The sequence below is a fragment of the Rhea pennata genome, chromosome 1, assembly GCF_028389875.1.
Source record: "Rhea pennata isolate bPtePen1 chromosome 1, bPtePen1.pri, whole genome shotgun sequence".
NCBI lineage: Eukaryota > Metazoa > Chordata > Aves > Rheiformes > Rheidae > Rhea > Rhea pennata.
The window spans coordinates 86512255-86527479 of record NC_084663.1 but is presented as its reverse complement, the minus strand read 5'-3'; the positions used below and the strand labels follow the sequence as shown (position 1 = coordinate 86527479).

At 47.0% G+C, this 15225-nt stretch overlaps 2 protein-coding genes across 2 annotated transcripts; one reads left to right on the top strand and one right to left on the bottom strand.

Moving 5' to 3' along the window:
* Positions 1 to 915: 915 nt before the first annotated feature.
* LPAR5 (lysophosphatidic acid receptor 5) lies at positions 916 to 2028 on the bottom strand. The gene has a single exon (XM_062571434.1). The coding sequence runs from the start codon at positions 2026 to 2028 to the stop codon at positions 916 to 918; it is 1113 nt and encodes a 370-aa protein (XP_062427418.1).
* Positions 2029 to 11703: 9675 nt separating this feature from the next.
* LOC134138585 (protein Wnt-4-like) lies at positions 11704 to 14733 on the top strand. The gene is made up of 5 exons (XM_062572486.1): positions 11704 to 11768; positions 12111 to 12349; positions 13274 to 13405; positions 13574 to 13716; positions 14266 to 14733. Exons 1-5 carry the CDS (start codon positions 11704 to 11706, stop codon positions 14731 to 14733), a joined length of 1047 nt encoding a protein of 348 aa, XP_062428470.1.
* The last annotated feature ends 492 nt before the right edge of the window (positions 14734 to 15225 follow it).

Below are 15225 nucleotides of genomic sequence, written 5' to 3'. Positions count from 1 at the left end.
CAGTACAGGCTGAAAAGCACATACAAACAGTGCAAGCAAATATATTTCACCATAGCCTTATTCTGTAACATCATTCTTCTTTGAGAATGAAAATTATGCAGACCTTGATATCAATCACCCAGTGCCTAAGTGACAAGAAAAAGTGCAAAGCATTAATGTCTTATGTAATCTTCAGAAGTGGCTTTAGTTGGTGTCCCTCTGTTTCTGTGGCTGTTATGAATGCTGGGTGTTTTCACAAGCTCTTTTGCCTTAGGCAAATGTATACCTCATTGTGCTGCATGTATGTGTGTGTACGTGCGGTTGACAGACTGCCAAAATATTGCTTTGCTAAGGACTGTGACTTACTATATGTTTAGGAACTTATTTTCTGTAAGAGTATTAAACACTCAGCTGTTCCCTTGACCTCAGCAAGGGTGGCTAGTCGCTTCAACACTTCTTGAAAATTACATCACTTAATTGGATGCCTCAAACTGAGGCATCCAGTTAAAAAAAACATAAAATTTTCCTCAGTCTTTACTAATAAATTTGCTCTGACAGCAATGAGTACTGTATTTGTGTTCTAATTATTCCAACAACCATTTTACCTTCTAGTTACGTGTGCAGAAAGGAGGTGCTCAGGCAGGATGGACTTACTATAGGAATCCACATTGACTAGAACTAGTCACAAGAGGTTTTTTTTCAAGCACTTGTTTCCCACTGCATGTTTCCTGTACCAGAAGATTTAGGTGGGACCATGTCACCATCATATTTATTCAAAACAAACTTTCATCCTTCCTCTTTGTCTCACCAAGTTCACCCACATACAGCCTACCGTGCACCCTCTCTCAAACAGTTTGCTAATTCACCCTGACCTGTTTCCTGCTGTCTTGCTTTTACTATTGAATGCAACTCAGCAATGACACAACCTTTCTGTAGTTATATTTCCGAGTCCTCAATAGGGGCATTCAGGAATATTTTAGTAGTAAATGATGGCAAAGCTCCACGAGGATGGATAAAATTGTCATCTGGAAACTGTTTCATTTTTGAGGAAGTATGGACTTGGTGGGACTTATTTTCCACAACCTGATTCTTTAGCATCCCTATATCTGAGTCCCAGGCTTGTCCCCGCTGCAGTTTTTTAAAGGTGTTTCGGAAACCCTCAGTACTAAAGTAGTAGATCAGGGGGTCCAGCATGCAGTTCATGCTGGCCAACAGCATCGTCACAATTAGCACTTGGCGCACAGAGGCTTGTGTTTGTTTCTCAACCTTCAGTATGTGGGCTTTTATCATCCCGTAAACTGCCAGGGTAGTGTTGTAGGGCACAAAGCAGATGATGAAGATGATCAGATTGACCAAGAGGAGACGAATGGTCTTCTGCTGTCGCAGGGTCCTTGTCTGGCTGGCCTGGCAGAGCTCCCAAAAGATCCGAATTGAGCAGTACATCACAGAGCTCAGAGGCAGAAGAAAACCCAGGATTTCAGCCAGGACAACTAGAGGGAAGAGGTTGTTCTGCCACATATTGTCACTGAAGCTTTCAAAGCACAGATGAACAGTCTGGTTCTGTGTCATACAATGGTTTTGCTTGTGGACCATGGCTGTGGGGATGGATCCCATGAGGATCATAATCCAGACAATCAGGCAAAGGACCTTGGCCACTTTGGGGCGCCGCAGATGACGCCAGCGGAGTGGATGTACAATGGCAATGTAGCGATCCAGGTTGATGCACATGAGGAATAGGCAGCTACCATACATGTTGATCTGGAAGACAGAGCCAGAGACCTGGCACAGAAAGTCATTGAAGGGCCAGTGGTGGTTGGAATAGTAATAGAGTCGCAGTGGCAGAGGAAGTGTGAAGATGAGGTCACTCATGGCCAGGTTGAACATGTAGATCATTACCACAGACTTCAGGCGCAGGTAGCGCATGAAGATCCAGAGCGCGATCACATTGAGCGTCAAACCTGTAATGAAGATCAGGATGTAACCAGGCAGAAGGAGGTGGTGGCTGAAGCTGTAATCCTTGCAAGGCTGAGACACATTGGCAGCTGACATGCTCAGTGGGGAACAGAAGAGGGTCTCAGTGAAATGGCTGAGATTGCTGGTAGGCTAAGGAGGCACAAAGAAAAGAACGAGGAGAAGTCATTCCCCTCTAGGAAGCTATGAACAAGCCATTCCCTTCATCTGCAGCTGAGAAGTAGATGGGCTTGTCTGTCTCTGGGCTGGTGCTGCCTTGACTTGATGGTCAGTGGTTATCTGACAGGGATGGTAAAGTAGTCACCTCTAGCTCAGCAATAACTTCCGGTGGTTACAGGGATGCTGACATGACGGAGGGTCATTGCTGATTGTTGAAAGTCAACACAATTCCTGTTAAGAGTGGAAGATTAAGAAAGAATAGTTTAATTTAGAGGGGTAAATTCTTGAAAGGTCAAAATTCCACCATGGTGGCTTCTGCTGCAAAAAAACATGAAGAAAGAAAAGAGACAAAGAAAAATGTGCAGTAGAAGAGTGATGAAATGGCAGAAGAAGCAAGAACACAAGAGGATGTAACTGCTGTAAGGAATCATTTACTATTCAGCCCTGGAAAATTTATTTTGTTTTGATCATTGATGTGACACAGGCATATAAGAAATGGACAGCACAAGAGCATACAAGTAAAATAGTCCAGGCAGCTCCAGAAACAAGAAAAAAAGAGAGAGTTAGAGAAAGAAGCAAGAGAGAAAGAAAGCACTTTGAAGGAAAAATGCTGACTGGAAAGAAACTTAGAGCAAAAGCTGTGTGATGCCGTTTTATATCAGAGAAACAGGACTTTGTACGTGCATTGTAGATAACGAGGATTACACTACAGGTAGTCTTGACTCCACCCTAACTTCTCTTCCTAGGTAAAACAACGTACAGAAACCTGAGTCCCAGCTAAGGGCTTGACCAGAATGGATGAATTTCAATGGATAGATGCACATTATCCATGTTTCTAGGGATAAAACTGCAAATGGAACCAGGGCAACAGATGCATCTCAGTTCCTTTCTCAGGATTTGTAATAGACGGAATAACAGGGTTGATGTGATGGTAGAAATGACTGTGCTGCAATTTAATTAAGAAATTCCAGCTAAGTGCAAGTAAAAAGAGAGGATTTGTGTTACAGCAGCTGAAGTTCCTTAAGTTGCTTATGTTCACACAGTTACTTCTCTAGCACTTTTGGTGAACTTTCTTGCATCAGACCAGTAGTGCCTATAGTGGTGTGTGTCCTTAGATCGTTTTCCTGCTTACGGCATCATAAAGCACGAGGCAGACCACATCCCACCCTGTGCTTTTACCAGCACAGAGCAGAGTACCCTGGTAAGGCCATTACACACAGCAACAGAAGAAGGTAGCACTACCATGGTAGCTACTACTTCCATGGTAGCACTACCCTGCTAAACACTGATCGACTGGAGTGGGTCCAGGGGAAGGCCACCAGCATGGTCAGGGGGCTGGAGAACTTGACCTATGAAGAGAGGCTGAGGGAACTGGGCTTGTGCAGCCTGGAGAAGAGAAGGCTTTGGGAGACCTAGTAGCAGCCTTCCCATTCCTGCAAGGAGGTTGCTGGAGGAGGACAGTGCTAGGTTGTTCACAGAGTATGGCAGGAAGACAAGAGACAGCAGGCATACATGAAAAAAAAAACATTTAGGTTGAATATAGTGATTTTTTTTTTCACTATGAGGACACTCAGGCAGTGCAACAGGTTGGCCAGAGAGGACACAATGTCTTCTTCCCTGGAAGTTTTCAAGACCAGATTGCATAGAGCCATGAGAACTTAGTCTGATCTGATAGTTGACCCTGCTTTAGGCAGGAGGTTGAACAAGACACCTCCTGAGATCCCTTCCAAATTATCCTATGAACCTAAAACTAGTCATCTGCTCTAAAAACTTTCACAGTAGAGTAAGGGTTAGTAAGCATATTTGTAGGGGTTAGGTAGGGACTCCCTAGAGCTTACATAGAGTGTGATTTACCTCAAAAGAAAAGTCGATTTTTTTTCTATCTGGAGGAAAAATTATATAAAGTGGATTTTACTGTAAGAGGATGCCAGCCAGTAACCCATGCCTTCTGTAAAAGTCTAATGGAAGGAAAAAACAGTGCTTTTTTTTTTTTTTTTTTTTTTTTTTTTTTAATTCTGATGAATACATGTTAGATAATAAAAGTAGAGCTCTAATATGAGAAAGCAGGAATTAAAAAGAAGACAGCTATCTATTTGCCCATCCTTTTTTGTTGTTGGGCAAGTCTGCCACCATAACAAGTTTTTTGGAGAAACTTCTATCTGTCAAACTACATCTGAGCGGCTCTCATCCATTTTTGAAGAAGTTGATGGAAAACTGTGTGTGAGCATTTGCTTAAGTAAAGTATAAGATAAGGAAGACCAGACAAATATACAAGAATATTACTGTTTTTAAGTGAAATGATTAGCTGCCTCAGAAGATATTGAGGGAGACATGCTAGATTACACTAACGCGAAAACCCTGCAATAACTCCCTACTGAACAGACTGGAGAGCACTTTTGTCTTGCCTGAAACACAGTACTACTGAAGACCTGTGACAGAGCAGTTGTAACTTATCTGATGACCCGCTGTAACATGTGTGCCCAGACCAGGTGTCAGGTGAGGGTAACTTGACTCCATAGACAAGCTATTTTTTTCAGGAGGTATTCAATAAGCACTGCTAGAGAACACAAGTATATATGCATGGCTCATACTGTGTCAGATTGGTGGTCTCTTTATCTGAAATGCTGCCTATCTGAAATAATGGCCGGTAATGGATGATAAGGAGACAATATATGGACAATGCAATTATGTAGTGATACTCCTCTAAATTCTCTTTCTGCTTCCAACAAGCTGTAACCTAGCCAGAGACTTCCTGAGACAGAGGTGATATAGTTGTATTTAATAGTCCTCAGTGGATTTTTCTTTCATTATTTTTTTCTAGTTGCTTTTTGAATATCTGTAAAATTTAGCATCTACAATGTCCAGTGCTAAGAAGTGCCAAGGAGTTCCAAAACGTAGCTGCATCTCATGCAAAGAACCACCTCTTTATACTCCTTTTGAATCTGCCACTTGCTAGATTCAGCTTCTAGTTTTAGTATATGAAAAGACAGAGAAAAAACAATCCTATTCACCTTCTCCTTATCACTCATGGTTTTATAGACTTCCACCGTATTCCCCATCAGCCACCTTCTTTTTTTGAGGCGGATAGTCTTCTTAGCTGTTCCTCAGAGAGGAGCCATTCTGCACTTTTGATCATCCTTGTTGTTCTTCTCAGAACCTTTCCAGTTCTGCTACAGCCTTTTTGACTCCTGGTGTGGAGTGCGGAAATGCACATAGTATTCAAGATGCGGAGGCACTGAGCTGAGGATGAGGATCCCATTTGCATGTGGTAATGGTCAGTTCAGATTATTTTTTCTCATCACTTAGCTAGATTGAATTTCAGCTGTCTTTTTAACACCAGTCACTCACTCTCCTAATAATCTCTGCAGTTCTACATAGCCAACTCTCATCTTTTCTACTTTTAAAAATTTTATGTCTCCAGTAGCTTTGTTATTTCATTATTCATCCTGTTTCTCGGGTCCTTTATGAATAAATCAAACAGCCCAAGGCCCAGAACAGGTGTCTTGGAACTCCACTGAGAAAGCTGACCATTTACTCTCACTCTCTGTTCTATCTTCTACCAAATTTTATCCATCTAGGGACTTTTTATCTTGATTTCTTTAAACATCATCAGTGAGGGGCCTTTAGAAAGCCTATTGGAAATTCACTTGGGCCGCTGTCTATGTGCTTGTTGATTTCTTCAAAGAACTCCAGTAGGACTATTAGACACATCATCCCTTGACAAAAGGCGTGTTGACTCTTCCCCAGAACAGCAGCTGTGTCTGCAGGGCTGCTAGCTTTTTCCTTTATTTTATATGCATACATATATAAAAAATTATATATATATATATATATGCATAGTTTGTACTAATTTGTCTAGCTCAGACATTTGACTCACTGCTCTTAAATCCCCCAATATCCCTGAAGCCTTTTATCAAATTGTGTCTGCTAGACAGTCTTTAAAAGCAGTTTTAAGCAAGTGTTTGTGTACCACAATTGGTCAGCGCTTTCCTTGAGTTGCTTTTGGAACTGTGGGGTAAAAGCCCCGTGGTTTTGGAGCTTTGCTGTTTAGTTCATCCTGTTGCTCTCTAACCCTTCCTTCCACCATTCTGAATAGAGACAGTCCTTCGACAAATTTCCCTATAAGGAGAGTTTCTGCCATGGAAATCAACCAGGCACTCCTGTTATGGAAAGTGGTCCAAGAAATCTCTTGAGTTTTGTCTCCACCATCACCTTCTCTTTTTCCTGAGTGGCCTTGTCTTACATATCAGCCCTTAAGCCACTGAGGCACCAAATAGCAGAGTTCTGTAGTAGTTCTGTAGTATTATTAAATATAACATCATAGCCTGAAATTTGAAATAAAAGATATTACAATTAAGATAACTGAGACCCAATATGGGATTCTTACATCCACTTTCTTTGGAAAGAGGAAGTTGTGGGAACAGAGCTATTCTCTACAGGGCTCTGGAGGTACTGTTCTCACTGTTCCTTACTGAAGAAAGCTCTTGATGAAGCAGGCTGGGAGTGGGGTATTCATTGGTCTGCATAAAGCTGCTGAGAGGTCTTGTCATCAGCTGTACAAGGAAGCAGTGGTGTCACAGCTTGAACTCACAATAGGGAAAAAGCAACCACGTAGATATTTTGGTTTCCAAATTCCTCTGCAGAAATCATCCTCCTCATGATGAGATGCTACCTTGAAATCTTGAAGGAACTTTCTGTTTGACAATCGACCTTAAGTGACCCAGCAGGTGATGGTGGTTTCTTTTTATCTCTCAGTGTAGATCAGTGTGAGCCCCTGAAGGCCTGTGGGCATCTGCCCAGACCATAGTCTTTTCTCTAGTGAAGACAGAAAAGAGTAGTTCAAACTAGAAATAGTGCCTAGGCAGATAACCTCTTCCTGTCACAGTTTCAGGCAAAAGGTGAATTTATTGCTGGTATTGTTGCTCTGGCAGAGGGGAACGAGGTATGATAAGGACATGACACGTGCATGCACACACACACACACACACAGTCACACACACTCACTTGCTCACTATAAGCAACTGCTGCAGGGGAAGAGGTGGTATAAGAACTAGAAGGGAGGAGGGGAAAACACTAGCATCAGTTGCTGGTGAGGGAGAAAGGGCTGCTAGTGTATGCATGAGATGGGGGACACTGGCATCAGCTGCTATTGCTGGGTGAGGGGAGAGGAGAATGTGATGCTGTAGCATGGTGGACCACCTGAGTAACAGCTACAAAGAAGGCGCTGCCCTTCCTCACAAATACACCCTCCCATAGCCACCCTGCATTGGCCACAGCCAGCCAAGTGCCTCCTCCCAGCATGCAGGAAGTGCCCACAGCCCTAGCTGGGATGGGGGGCTCCTGCTAGCCTTAGACAAGGGTGTTCTGCCAGGACTAGCACTAGCAGAAGACAAGCCAGAGGTCAAGCCCAAGGCCTGTCAAAGACAGTCTAGGCAAGGTGGCCCCACAGGACATGTAAAACGTGCAGAGCTTTTGAATTTGTCTTTTACAGGGTGGGAAAAGCTAACCTTACTTGCTTATAGGGGCTGAAAGAGGCAGATGGACCCTGAGATGTATGTCTGGTATCCCTCTGCCTGGCCCTTGGCATCTTCTTTCCCAACAGCATCCTACCTGTGTGACTGAGAGGTACCCTGTCACTGTCTGCTGGCACTGCACAAACGGTGAAGGAGCACAGCAAGGTGGAACATAGCGTTGTTTTGGAGTAGAGAGATGAGGTGGAAGGAGAGTGCTAGAGAAGTATTGCCAAGCATGCTACAAGAGGGTAGCCAATGTTTCTGATAGTGACTTGATGTTTAAGCCCTGGGACACTCTGAGGCTGCTCTGTGGATGAAGACAGAGAGCTCAGTATCGTGGTAGCAAGTGAGCAGAGCAGTGCGGATGAAACCACAGAACAGCAAAAGCTGACTTAGTAGATCTGAAGCCAAGAGGAAAAAACAAAGAATGCGCCAGACCTCAAAAAAAATCCCATGGTTCCTTTAGAAATTGCAAGTATATATTTTTTTTGTAAATGTGGGTGCATTTTGTCTGCTGTAAGTGATATTTAAGCCCCACTTTCCATCTTTTTGCTAACTATGAGATTAAATTACTGTGATGATTAGACCCACAGAGATTTTTGAGACTTACGAGTGTCTGTTTTTAAGAAAAGATGTGTGATATTGGAGCTCAAGCCTCTGTACTTAACTCATGAGATCCGACCATACTGTCACTGGCTAGCTGCTAGAAGTATTACTCGTCTTCATCTCCTAGGGAGCCCCATGGAAAAGGACATTTGTCCGTTGAGGGCACCGTGGGAAGTAAGCCGTGCACACAGACAATACCTTCGTATCACAGAAAACCTCCATTTGAATAAATACTGAGATCTGCCTCACACCCCTCGGTTCACTATGTAACTGAAGAGACACGTAGAAGCATTCTCATTGCCCAGTGGTCAGTTCTGGCAACACATGCTCTGCAGCTTGCCAGGTTGGATACCCTGTGCTCTCAAGCCACCCAGCTCTCTAACTGCTTCTTGTTTGCTTACCTCGCTGCTGATGACAGGCTGGGGCAGCACAGGGGCTTGCTGTCTAATGCTTGCTCCCACTGTAGCGATTTCGATTTGGGCGTCAAAACTGCAATCAGCTTGAATCAAAACAGACTGATCAGGCTGTCTGGCTCGTTCATCCGAATCACAGCTGCTCCCTACTGTTGGTCTGTCTGTCATGCTGCAGTTCATCTTCCCTCCTCTCTCACTTCCTGATGCACTGCTGGTTGGCCACAGAGCATGAACTTTGCTATCTGAAGCCGATAAGCTAAAACACATCCTATGAAAGCAAACATAATTGTGAAAGAAGCAACACCCAGGTGTGTTTGTAACTGAGGAGATCTGCCCTGGGTTGTAGTGTCAAATATTTACTGGTCTTTGCGCCTGTGCTAACTCAAGACTGGATCAGCGTGGGAAAATTCAAACATTCCCTTCCCCCAAAAAATTGCCAAACAGAAGAGATAGATAGAATTGAAATATGGGAAGTGAGAGCAAAAGCAAGCATGCAAAGACAATTTAATCACTAGCCAGCACAAAGGCTCAGCACTTTATCAGTCCCACAAGCTTGGGCACTTTGGTGCAGAGCTGCTGTGCGGGGCCCAGCTGTGCACTACAGGCATGAGGCAAGGGCACACTGAAAGAACTGAGCACAGTGCCCATGGCAGACAAGGGCATGTTTGTCACAAATGTCAATTCTATTATCGAAAGTTGCAGGAGGCACAGCACTAAGAAAGTGCAAGTGCTGAATTAACAGGACATCTGAGACCTGGCGCTGCCAGGTGTAACTGGGATGGGATCTGCCCTCTCTGGACTCCATCCTGCATTCTGTCACTTTCTGAAGCCTTATTTCTGCTTTGTCAGTCCCAGCATACCTGAAAGAAGACAGGAGTCAAGAGGACACCTCCTAATCCTACCATCTTCCTTTCCTAGGGGCAGCTGTTCTCTCATGCTCTGAGAAAAAACTGCTGTGTCTACAGGCTCTTCTTTCTCTGCAGCCCTTGCGCAGCTCCTCCGTGCTACTGGATGCTACTGCTTGTTTGACTTTCTCACTCCATGTGTTCCTTGTTCTGCCATCACTGCCTCCTTATTCAAGGAGTGACACACCAAGGGATTTAAGTCCCTGCTGCTCATAAATCCTTAGAGGATACAATAGCACCTGAAACACTGATCTCATTCTGTTTCATTTTAGTGCCTGTCTTTTAGCAACCAGACTCCCTTTCTCGCTTCCTAGTTGCTGGGATCTTTGTTCTCACAGTTTTTCATGTCTTTTTAATTCCTATCAAGGCTCTGGTACTATTAAAAGTTTGCAAACGGAGGGGTCCTTCCCCCTTTTCAAAAAGAGTCTTTAACATGCTCCATGGGAACCTTCCCCTCTGCTGCGATCCGCCTCCGTGCACATGCATGCACACACATGCTAAACCTGGCAGTTCTGGCCTTACCATGTGTATCAGGAGAGGAAGACACGGAGGAAATGAGCGTAGTCCACAGGTCTGCATAGCCCCACAGCACCCATTACACAATCAGGTTCACTCACCTCAGCGGGTCTTGGCTCGTCCGCCTGTGAATTCCCGCTGCCCTTCCCCGGGGGGGGGGGGGGGGGTCACAGCTTTGCCCCTGAGCTGCTCCTTGGAGACACGGCTCATTGGGAAGAACAGCACAACCCCCTGCCTTTCCTCACTGCTGTCTGAGTTGGCAGCAGGTAAGACCAGATTACCGGGGGGTGTGTCGGAGGCTACACCCTGGTGCTGCAGATCCCAACATGTCTGTCACCCCAGAGTACTGACTCCAAAAGGCAGGAGCAAGGACCAAGCAGAACTAGAGAAGCACAGAGGTGGAGAGACGAGCAGAGAAATGGAAAGCATCCTGCAGCAGAGGGGTTGGTCAGGTTTGAAAGGATGGCTGAGAAAACCAAATACTCTTCAAATCTCTTTGGGTAGGGTAATGTAGAAAAGTGTAACAAAGGGGTTAGCCCATGTGTGGGGCATGCAGAAGATGTGGAAGACCTGTAACAAGGCCAGAGTAGCATTATTTCACTTTCTGAGTCATTCAGGCAGGAAAAGCAGAAACCTTTGGGCTGTGCGTGGGAGCTATGCCTTCCAGAGACTTCAGGACACCTAGAGGACATCCCAGGCCTGATGGGGGAATCACAGTCATTAACCTCAGGATATTTCACTCCCTAATCCCAATCACCCAACTCAAATTTTCCTAACCTCTCAGAGGTTCTTAGGAAAGGTCTACCAACAGAGAAGGGGGCAGTGATCCCATTATGCCTTCTCAGAGTAAGGGAAAGGACAGTCCTTCCTGCTAAGAGAGAAAAAGTAGAGTGAAGGCAGAGCTGCTAGGGAAAGAGTTAAGAGCCAAAAAGCAGCCAGGCTGTGTCTGTTTGCTGTAGCTATGTGGGCTGCAGAGTAGAAAAGAGGAATCTCCTGTCTGGGGGAAGTAGATGAGTGAGAATCATCAAGGACGGCGGCTGGGGATGAGGGAGGCAGCCAGTCTTCTTTCTGCTCCCATGAACTGTCACTGCAGGGAAACTGGCTCCCCAAAGGGCTTAATGACAGAAAGCAATGATGAGCTGGAGGGTCTAGTAGCTGCTGCTTGATGCTGCCAGATTTTTCTTGCATGGAAGAGTCTGGCCAGTACTGATTGGGTCCCAGGCTGCTTTTTGCTGATGAAGGAACTTGACTGCTGAGAAAGATCACTAGATCATCTGCTTACAGTACTGCAGAGACCAGGTGTCAGACATTGATGCTATTCCCAGCCATGAGCTCCCTCGGACAGATGCTTGCCCTGGAGTCCTAGTTCAGAGCTCTCCCATGTTGCCCCACAAACTGTAGGGGACGGTGCTGGTGTGGATAAGCTCACAGGGCCAACCCAGCAGATTTCTCTGGGCCACCAGGAGTCCAGCGCTGACAAACACAACAGGGAAGTCCATGGTTTTTGTCCAGGGCTGGGGCTACCTGTTCTTTGCAGTGCTGATCTAGAGCTGCCGTGAGAGCAACTGTCTGGCATCGGAGGAGTTGGGGGTCAGACGACGGATGCACAGGAACTGAAGGTGAAGTTTCACTGGGGACAGAATGGAGATGGTGTGGCTGTATGTGATACTGATTCCAGTGCAGCACGTCTTTGCTGTGACCTGGCTGTAAGTATGCTTTGGACTTTTATCATCTGGATTGAAAAGTGACCAAGAGAGCTGCTGTCTCCCAGGAGAATAGGCAGATCTGTGAAAAAAGGGTGGAAAAAGGAACATGGGCAACACAAAGGCAGCACATTAGAAGAAAAACCTCTGGGAACACCAAGAGAGAGACACAGAGAAATTGAAGAGGTTCAGGTCAGGAGAGAGCTCCAATTCTGCACAGAAAGGAGGCCACACGACCACCTTCCTGCCTCATTTCTACTTTAAAATAAGACTACAGAAGGCTAGTTGCCTGCAGACAGCCCTGGCTCTAGCCTGTCTGCGCTGAGACTCTTCTTTGCTCCACAGGTACCTGGCCAAGCAGAGTTCCCTGCATGGGGCCCTTCAAGACCCTGGTGGCTGCATGGGTCTGACAGGGCTGGTAGAGGAGCAGGTACGCATTTGCCAGCGGCAGATGGAAGCCATGGATGCGGTGAAGCATGGAGCAGAGCTGGCCATCGAGGAGTGCCAGCATCAGTTTCACTCTCGCCGGTGGAACTGCTCCACACTACAGGGCCTGCAGGTCTTCGGCAAAGTCATCATCCAAGGTCAGCAGGCAAGGGGGAGGCAGCACAGGCAGAGCTGGTTTGTGGCGCGATCCCCTTCAATATGTGGCTGGGGTCCCCTTGGCACACCAGCCTTTCCTGGGTTAATGTGTAAAAGTCACACTGAGCCCAGCCCCAGCATCTCCAGGCACATGCTAACTTAGCTGTCAGTACAGAGCAAACTTGGACCACAGCACATGCTGTAGCAAAATAGAAATGTTCTGGCTAAACATCTTTACCATTCAGCTAAACTTGGCTTCTAGGTCCCATGTGGACCATTCAGGGTATTAGCTTTGCAGACTGGTAGATCTCCCTATCCGTGTCATCAGCCCAACCCCTAGGAGTAGCAGCTCAAATCAAACCTCTCACTTCAAGGTCACAATCCGTCTTTGCCCCAGGCCAGGGAAAAAGGATCTGTCCATGCTCCAAAACAACACTGCACAGATTTTACATGTGCTTGCATGGGAGAAGGCAAACGGGGAGCTAAGAGCAGCTTGTTCTCACTGGCTGCTAGAGATAAGGTGGCAAGACTCTCCCTCACAAACTTCCCTGCATGGGAGGCCTAGTCCTAGGCTTACTGACAACCAGGCTCCCCTTTCAGGGCTCTTGGGGCAGCACATTAACTGACTTCTCTCTCTCAGTGGGAACACTGGGCCTGAGAATTGCAGATGCCAGAGGTTGGATGCCCTCTGCCCACAAGCAGAGTGTCCTTGCTGGATACTACTACAGACCTTGGGAGATGCAGCACTGTCTGAACATCCTGAGAGTGATTTTTCCTAAGCAGTCTCCATTTATGTTCCTCCTCCCTCATGCAATTACAGCTCCCTCCAACACACCTCCCCTGTGCATCCCATCAGTGCCTTTCTTCTCTCCACAAAGGAGCACACCAAGCTCAATGGATAGGGGCCATTTCTCACCCTGCTGCAGGCACACGGGAATCTGCTTTCATTCACGCCATCTCCGCCGCGGGCATTGCCTTTGCTGTGACTCGGGCCTGCAGCCGTGGGGAGCTGGAGAAGTGTGGGTGTGACCGCAAGATCCGAGGAGTCAGCCCCGAAGGTGAATGAGGGGATGACATAGGACAAGCTCCACAGGGAACACCCTTCGTTGGGGAAGACAGAGCTCACTTCTCCCAGAATACCTCTGTATGCTCTTCCACCCTTTGCCCTTCTGGAGCTCCTCCCAAGACCTCTCCTTCTTCATTGCCTGGCCTCTTTCCTTCTGCAGGTTTTCAGTGGTCAGGCTGCTCTGATAACCTGTCTTATGGGATTGCATTTTCTCAAGCCTTCGTAGACAATCCAGAAAGGAGCCGTGGCATCTTCTCCAGCCGAGCTCTCATGAACCTGCACAATAATGAAGCTGGGAGGAAGGTAAGGGCAGGAACAAGGGCTGGTAAGCAAACTCTGCTTCTGGAGTTTCTCTCTAGTTAGGTGGAGCTCAGTCCCGCCCCTTTCCCAAAGTTGCAGTGTGGGACAGCCACAGACTCCCACAGCAGGTCTGTGTCCTACTGCCTTTCCCTCAGAGCCCATGACTGTTCTGTCCCGTGCTGGAGCTGGTTTCTTTTATGCTCAGAGCTGGCTCCCGATTTTCCTTATCTTCCTCAGGGCAGATTGCATCTTCTCTTCCACTGCTTCAGAGATTTTTCTAACAGACCATAGTCAGACTGTTTTCCACAGTGAGGCCCCTTCAGTTTCATAATCTCTCAGTTTAGCCTAAAAAACCTCCTTCCCATCCCATTGGCTGGTCCTGCCTCCCAGCGGAGTGCTGGGATCTCTTTCTGATCCCTTACACAGGTCCTGTGGGAGGGGTGTGGAAGAATGGCAGGTGATATGGGGCCCACAGGTGTGGGAGGTGTAGGGCAGGCACAGGGGAAGGTGTCCCAGGTCTGGTTGGCAACTGCCTTCTACCCCCCGCCTCAGGCTATCCTGTCCCACATGAAGGTGGAGTGCAAGTGTCACGGTGTGTCAGGCTCCTGCGAAATACGCACATGCTGGAAAGTCATGCCCCCCTTCCGTGAGGTGGGCAACGTCCTCAAGGAAAAGTTTGAGGGGGCAACGGAGGTTCACCCCACGCGGGTCGGTTCCCGCAAGCTTCTGGTGCCCAAGAGCTCTCACTTCAAGCCCTACACAGCTCATGACCTGATCTACCTGTTGGCCAGTCCAGACTTCTGCAACTGGGATCCCCGGCGTGGGGTCTTCGGCACTTCTGGCCGCCAGTGCAACCGGACATCCCCAGCCATGGATGGCTGTGAGCTGCTGTGCTGTGGGAGGGGCTTCCACACAGCCCAGACTGAGGTGGTGGAGAGATGTAGCTGCAAGTTTCGCTGGTGCTGCTCGGTCAAGTGCAAGCAATGTCGGCACCTGGTGGAAGTGCACAGCTGCCGCTGAGTGTAAGCTGGCTGGGGTGGTGGGAGGTTGACAGGGGACAGCAAAGAGGGACAAGCACATGGAGCATCTGGTGAGAGAACAGCTACAGAGAGAGACACAGTAGGGGAAGCAGGGAAAGAACTTCTGAGGTGATGTGGGTTGTTGCTCCGTAGGCCCTCCAGAGAGCAGCCTGTGGCTCTGGGAGTGCCCCACAACCTACTGTGTGTTCTTTGCCTGGCATGCTCTCTCCAACTTTACTGGGCTTTTTGTAGTTTGAATTCTTTTTATGGACAAACAGTTGGAGGATGCAAGTCCAATAAACCCTTAAACATTAGAAATAAAACATCTGCAATAAAAAGAGAAGCGTGTACACGAAGCTCCTTCCTAGTGTGCTGCATCTAGGATCTAGAGTGCACTCGGCTCTGCTCTCTCCAGTGTGCTGGAAGGGGATGAAACCATGCTGGAATCCTTGGGCTGAGAGCTCATTTGTCTGGGGCCATGTGAGCTCCAGCA